The following is an 8,054-nucleotide window of genomic DNA, read 5'->3' on the forward strand; positions in this document are numbered from 1 at the left end:
TCTATTACCTTTCTTCTTCTCTTTCCCCCCTCCCCCTCCCTCCTACCAATCTCCACTCTTACAAGATAAACTAGCTTTCGGCAGTGCAGCAGCTGACTGATATCCACAGGTATATTTCCTAATAATGTTGCCTTTGATTTGAAGGAGTTTTAAGGCATCCAGTTTCTTTAGATCTCAAGTCTAATGAAATGAGACCAATACCCGAATCTCCTCTCAATGCAGTAAAGGATGTTGAGAGCTGGGTTTTCTGATAGTCTTAAATTTTTATTCTTGTTTGATTTTGTGTTGTAAACCCATTTTTCAGTGACTATCATCCTACCTTAATTCCTAATGCTCAATTATATTATTGCTTGGTTTCCTTTATAGTGTTTTGTTGTGCTTACTTTAAGAAAAATACCTTTTTGCTTCACTCTCATCACTGTAAAAGATGTCTGTATCATTAAATGTCATGGCATGTTGCAGAACCTGTAGATCTTCTCTGGATGATTTTCTAATTTATCTGTCTTCATCCTCTTACTGAAACATGTTTTTTCTCTAATAATGACTATCCTTACTTAACTCATAGGGGTAATGTGAGGACAAATTTTATGATGTGTTCAAAACACTGAATTCCTTAAAAAAAAAAAAAAAAAAAAAAAATCACTATAGACACAAGAGTTGTTCTTAATAAAAAATTATTTTTGCCCTCCTTATATGGACCTTGAAGGTGAGTTAAGAGACCACGTAAGTCACAATCATGGTAATCCCAGCTCCGTGGAGCCTCGCTTTCCTCCCTTGTTAAGGTTGGACACCACCATCTGTGAGGTCTGGCTTACTAGGTAGAGGAGTCTAGAGATCAAATGAAACATAAACATGAACAAGTAGAGCCTACACTCTATAAATAGCCAGCCAAAAAATTCATGGGGATAGAGTTTTTAGAAAAGACTTTATCTCCAATGAAGTTACAATTGTGTGGATTTTGAAGAATCCACACTAAATTGCCTGGTTTTCTAGTGAAATATCAAATGTCCCCTGAATTCCAGTACAATTCGCCAATGAAAATATTGCTATATGGCAATTAAAGCTAAACATATGAAACAAAGGCCAAGAGGAGTTTACCTGAATAATCTGGGCAGCAAGCTCTGGTGTCCCATGCTTCAGGTCGTGTCCATTGATGGCCAGCACTCGGTCGTTGCTGCTGAGCCTGCCGTCCTGGGCAGCCAGCCCCCCTTCCAACAGATCAAGAATGAAAACACCTGGCTCATCTGTCCTTCGGACCAATTTAATGCCGAGCTGTTCACCAGAGTCTCGTTTATGAAGAACCACATGGAAAATCTCTTCTCGTGGAGAGTTACTATCAGAATGGTTGGATGCTCGGTTGCCAAAGCGCCTCTCTCGAAGCACAGTGAGATGCAGCGTGGTGCAGGGCTGGGAAAGGACAGCTCTGGCATAGTTATGGGACACGTTGCTAATATCACAGTTGTTTACCTAGAGAGAAAGAATTATAAGCAAAGCATGACAATCTTTTATTTTCCCAACTTGTAGAAATGTTTATACATGTATAACATACATTTCCAAAGGAAACTAACATCATGAAAATGCTATACAGTCATTACTTACAATGAAAACCCCTCTAAAGACATTTTAAAATATAGGGTTTCTAAAATTAACTTACAATAACTAGCATCAAGTAGAGAATAGTAGTTAGAATCACAGGCTTTAATGATAGTCTTGAATTAGAGTGTTTGGTTCTGCCATCTACTAACTGATAACCTCAGGCAAATTCCACAACTCACTTGAGTGTGTTTCCTCATCCATATAATGTGTTTACTAGTTACTTCACAGGATCGGTATGAGAATGAACAGACAACATCAGCATATGGCAAGTGTTAATGAAATACTAGTTCTAGTAGAAAAGAAACTGAAGTTCTACCAGATTACAAATTTGCTTTTTCAAATGAAATACACTTAAGCTAGAAAAAATACACTGTTTTGTTTTAAGGAAAGTGACACATATAGGGAACACAACTTATTTCAGATGACTAACTTTAAAGTAGATAATTATAATTTCATTCTAATTCTTTAGCACACAAATGTAATATACATCTAATACACTAACATAATTTGATAATCATGTAAGATTTGTTAAGCTTTATAATGTTGAAATAAGTATAGTGTAATTAGTCTGTTTTGTGTTGCTTATAACAAAATACATGGAACTGGGTAATCTATAAGAAAACAAAATTTATTGCTTACAGTTTCTGAGGCTGGGAAGTCCAAAGTCCATCTGATGGGGGCAACGGTGACCCAGGGGTCTCACATTGCAAGATGGTGGAAGCAGAGAGAAAGCGACAGACTCTCCTCTCCTTTTAAAGCCCTTGGAACCATGCCCCTGACCACCATTTTTAATCCATTCACTACAGCATGGTCCTACAATCCAATCACCCCTACAGGGCTCCACCTTTCAATTACCATAATAGGATTTCCCACATCATGAAGAAGTGGCCCAAATGCCCATGGTTCCTACTCCTGCTACACTGCCTTCTCTCCCCAAGACCATTGAAATAAGTATAGTGACTGCTGTAGATTGGATGCCCCCCACTCCCAAACCTCATTGAGGCTTAATCCCTCAATGTAACTGTTGTAGGTGGGAAATCCTATTATGGTAATTGAGAGGTGGGGCCTTGAAGAGGTGATTAGATTGTAGGACCATGCCATAGTGAATGGATTAAAAATGGTCTCAGGGGCATGGTTCTGAGGGTTTTAAAAGAAGAGCATATGAGAGGTTAGTCTCTTTCTTCTCCACCAATTTCACAATGTGATACTCTGCCATCACTGCCGCCACTACCAAGACCTTCAACAGAAGTATTCCCTGGACTTTGGACTTCCCAGCCTCAGAAACTGTAAGCAGTAAATTTCATTTTCTTTATAAAATGCCCAGTTCTATGTATTTTGTTATAAGCAACAGAAATGGACTAATACATTGACAGATCCTTAGACACCACCATTTTTAATCCATTCACTACAGCATGGTCCTACAATCCAATCACCCCTACAGGCCTCCACCTTTCAATTACCATAATAGGATTTCCCACATCATGAAGAAGTGGCCCAAATGCCCATGGTTCCTACTCCTGCTACACTGCCTTCTCTCCCCAAGACCATTGAAATAAGTATAGTGACTGCTGTAGATTGGATGCCCCCCACTCCCAAACCTCATTGAGGCTTAATCCCTCAATGTAACTGTTGTAGGTGGGAAATCCTATTATGGTAATTGAGAGGTGGGGCCTTGAAGAGGTGATTAGATTGTAGGACCATGCCACAGGGAATGGATTAAAAATGGTCTCAGGGGCGTGGTTCTGAGGGTTTTAAAAGAAGAGCATATGAGAGGTTAGTCTCTTTCTTCTCCACCAATTTCACAATGTGATACTCTGCCATCACTGCCGCCACTACCAAGACCTTCAACAGAAGTATTCCCTGGACTTTGGACTTCCCAGCCTCAGAAACCGTAAGCAGTAAATTTCATTTTCTTTATAAAATGCCCAGTTCTATGTATTTTGTTATAAGCAACAGAAATGGACTAATACATTGACAGATCCTTAGAAATGTAACATCACTTAGAAAATATATCCAGCTTCAATTATTCATCTAGTTTACAAGAAGAGATGAGCATAATTCTTAGCATTTATCACAATTAGAGTTCTTCTCAGAATCGGTCTGAGATGAAATCAACATTTTCCGAACATCTCTTATGTGACAAGCTCTGGGTTGGGTGTTTGTGATCACCTAAAATACTTAAAACTTTTTCATATAAATCCATGTTAAGCAAGGCCTCTCCCTTCCTATTTATCTAGGATTGATTGATAGTTTTGAACACTACTAACTAGAATTCTATTGATTTTGGCCTATTGACATTTTTTAAAATTCAGTCATCAAATTCATATATGTCATACACAGACTTGCTATTCTCCCAAGTCTGCAACAGCTATACATTTGGTAGACATCCTAGTACTTGATAAAAATGTTGAATATAGGGTCAAGAACAGAACTTCAAGGCAGCTTCTAAAAAACCAGGATGATATAGATTCATTAGTCAAAATCATCATTTCTGGATTTCAGCTAAAAAGCTACCTACATCTAGGTTCACATTTTTCCATCTTATATTCAGTCAGACATATCACAAATGACTTCAATAAATGTCTGGCTGAAATCCAGCTATATTTTCCAGCCATGTGCAGGCATGTAGCCTCATATAACCTTTGTGGAGTAGGTTTGGAAATATCCTACAATTGGAAAGAGATTTTTCTTCCACAGATACATTGTTGCCAGTGAAATTCAGAGAAAGCAGATGACTAAACAAAATACTCTTTCTAGATTTTGAAAAATAGTATCAGCACAGTAAATTCAATCACATTTTTGGGCTGTGATTTTTATCAATACAATCAACACATGGCTGTAATTATTTTCATTCAAAACTGAAAACGTGAAAATTACTGATGACTCTGCTCAAACTGAAAATACTTAATGTTTTAAAAGTTACATTACTTTTAATAATAATAATATTGATGTAATTTGTAACAGCACTGTTTTTTTCTTCCAAACTGCTGAAAAGGCTGTACATGAATCTCTGAAGAGCAGTAAAAGATCCTGAGAGCATATTCTCCTTTTCGAAGAGGCTATTGAACACCATAACACGTGTGTGTGTGTGTGTGTGNATGTAACATCACTTAGAAAATATATCCAGCTTCAATTATTCATCTAGTTTACAAGAAGAGATGAGCATAATTCTTAGCATTTATCACAATTAGAGTTCTTCTCAGAATCGGTCTGAGATGAAATCAACATTTTCCGAACATCTCTTATGTGACAAGCTCTGGGTTGGGTGTTTGTGATCACCTAAAATACTTAAAACTTTTTCATATAAATCCATGTTAAGCAAGGCCTCTCCCTTCCTATTTATCTAGGATTGATTGATAGTTTTGAACACTACTAACTAGAATTCTATTGATTTTGGCCTATTGACATTTTTTAAAATTCAGTCATCAAATTCATATATGTCATACACAGACTTGCTATTCTCCCAAGTCTGCAACAGCTATACATTTGGTAGACATCCTAGTACTTGATAAAAATGTTGAATATAGGGTCAAGAACAGAACTTCAAGGCAGCTTCTAAAAAACCAGGATGATATAGATTCATTAGTCAAAATCATCATTTCTGGATTTCAGCTAAAAAGCTACCTACATCTAGGTTCACATTTTTCCATCTTATATTCAGTCAGACATATCACAAATGACTTCAATAAATGTCTGGCTGAAATCCAGCTATATTTTCCAGCCATGTGCAGGCATGTAGCCTCATATAACCTTTGTGGAGTAGGTTTGGAAATATCCTACAATTGGAAAGAGATTTTTCTTCCACAGATACATTGTTGCCAGTGAAATTCAGAGAAAGCAGATGACTAAACAAAATACTCTTTCTAGATTTTGAAAAATAGTATCAGCACAGTAAATTCAATCACATTTTTGGGCTGTGATTTTTATCAATACAATCAACACATGGCTGTAATTATTTTCATTCAAAACTGAAAACGTGAAAATTACTGATGACTCTGCTCAAACTGAAAATACTTAATGTTTTAAAAGTTACATTACTTTTAATAATAATAATATTGATGTAATTTGTAACAGCACTGTTTTTTTCTTCCAAACTGCTGAAAAGGCTGTACATGAATCTCTGAAGAGCAGTAAAAGATCCTGAGGGCATATTCTCCTTTTCGAAGAGGCTATTGAACACCATAACACGTGTGTGTGTGTGTGTGTGTGTGTGTGTGTGTGTGTGTGTGTGTGTGTGTGTGTGTGTGTGTGTGTGTGTGTGTGTGTGTGTGTGTGTGTGTGTGTGTGTGTGTGTGTGTGTGTACGTAATGCATATTTTAATGTGGGAAAATCAAAGCCACACACTGTTACTGCATATAGTTTGCTAAAATAAAATCATAGGCTAGCTCTCTGACCTGCAAATGAACCATCTTACGACCTCTTGGGGATTTTCAAATTGGCTCACTATATTATTTACCCAGTTTGTACAAAGTTGGAGGTAACCAGGTAGTGAAAAATACCAAACAGGCCTCTTTTCAAGTGCTCACTTTTGAACGACCATAAATACTTCTCTACATTTGAGAAAAGGATGTAGCTTTACTGACTGGCTCCACCACACACCAGTTGTAAGCTAACCAGAAGTCAGGGCTCACAATAGGAGAGACCCTTTGTGAATTTATTAATCAGGTTATGTGCTCGTACTTTTCTTATCAACTTAAATCATTAAACTGGATTTATGACTGCCATTATTAGAGTTACCAGTATGTATGTCTCCATAAACAATAATAATGCACTGGAATTTCTACAATGTAGATTTTTTAACTTTGGATTAATTCCCAAAAATATGGCCTATAATTTCACATAATTAATTTTATTTAGGTATAAAGATTCAGTTATGTTACCAAACAATTCTCCAAACCAGAAAAGTAAAAAACCTGCTGATGAAATATATTAGTAAACAAAACTAGAAAAACTAATCTCGGTTATATTTAAAAAAATACAAATAAAAACAAAGCATTCATTTTTACCTTTAAAATGCAGAAAAAGAATGAGGAATATATAAAAATGTTAATATCCAATGCTGGCACCTTACTCGTAGCAAAAAGCAAAACACAAATATAAGTGTACACTTAAATTACAGCTAGAAAGATCAGAAGTGGGAGAGAGAAAGAACACTACGTAGGCTGACGAAAGGGCGCTCTGGCTCTCCTTGGTCTTATCTGCTAAGGTGTCAAGATGTCTGGGGAATAAAGAAGTCTGAGGATGCACCTGGGAAGCCAGCTGACAAACTGGAGCACAAGATAAGGACAGGTTGGAATGTGGGAATATGTTGTTTGCAGAGAAGCAAGAAGATTGCTTGGACTGGCTCTCCCAAGAGACTGTACATTCCATGAGGACAGGACAGTATTTTGCTCTTAAATGTATCACCAGCAACTAGTACAGTGCCTAGAACATTGCAAGCAATGAATAAATTGGTATGCTCGAAACAAAAGAAAGAGCCAAGACTAAGAAGACAGCTTGTAAAAGAGACCGTGGAGGGCCTTGACTATTAGAATAATTAGCTTAGACTTGACACTCTAGTCGAATCTTTGCAAGAAAAGCCAGGTTACAGGTATATTAACCTGGTAGTGATCATGTCAGATTTAACAGAGGAGAGATGAGAGAAAGGGATATTTGATGCAGTATTCTACTAAATGAGTTATGAAGTAGTGAAGGCCTAGAATAGAGAGGTAGCAGGGAAGACGGAAGTTAGAGCATGGTCAAGAATTGAACAACAAATCCAAGAAAGGAAGAGTCCTTGTTCTTGGGTTTCTAGAAGGCATTTTTCTTGTTCTCGAATATTTCTTCTCTCTCTTCCTAGAAGTTATCCATTTCTTTTTTTTAGCTTCCATTATCATTACAGTTGTATGATTCAAATGTCCAGGCCAGTTATTCATATAAACTCCAGTCCTATACAGTAGAAGTCTTACCATTCCCATCTCCTCAGTCTCCATATGACCCCTAATAAAATATCTTGACTTACACTAGTTCTTTTTTAGGACTACCTATTTCTTCTTAAAGATTGTCTTCTGAAAGGAAAAACAGTAAGGATAGTATCAGGGGTTATTGAAAACACAGAATTAGAAAGCTTGCTGAGGAGAGGGCATTAGGGAGTCAATAACAGATGACTGTAAGATTTCTGAACTGTATCTTAAATTCAGTGGTATAAGTTATAAGTAACTATGCTGCATGGTTCTGTCTCTTCTAGATTTTTAGTAATCAGCGTAGAAAAGGATAAATCAGATAATGACGGTAATAGATGGATGGGAAACTGGGTGTGGGATGAAGCCAATGGGATAAAAGAATTTCAGCATGGATGAAGGTGGCCCTGGAATAGCCACCCATGGAATCCAAGCCAGGAAGAGTCTAGCCAACCCAGAGAGCTGTGTGCCATGTGCTGAGTCACATGTGGGATCAAAAATATAGGTAGGAAGAAAAAA

General features: G+C 37.1%; 1 protein-coding gene across 1 annotated transcript in view; it reads right to left on the minus strand.

Annotated features, from left to right (window-relative positions):
* The window catches only part of LNX2 (ligand of numb-protein X 2), a 43,595-nt gene that overhangs the window by 19,702 nt on the left and 15,839 nt on the right, over positions 1-8,054 (minus strand). The window contains exons 3-4 of the mRNA XM_008585662.1: positions 6,754-6,863; positions 1,099-1,467 (exon numbers count right to left, since the gene is read on the minus strand). Of these exons, the coding sequence (XP_008583884.1) occupies positions 1,099-1,467; positions 6,754-6,863 (479 nt within the window). The remainder of the gene's footprint in view (positions 1-1,098; positions 1,468-6,753; positions 6,864-8,054) is intronic.

The sequence above is a fragment of the Galeopterus variegatus genome, unplaced genomic scaffold (genome assembly GCF_000696425.1).
Source record: "Galeopterus variegatus unplaced genomic scaffold, G_variegatus-3.0.2 Scaffold3658, whole genome shotgun sequence".
Classification (NCBI taxonomy): domain Eukaryota; kingdom Metazoa; phylum Chordata; class Mammalia; order Dermoptera; family Cynocephalidae; genus Galeopterus; species Galeopterus variegatus.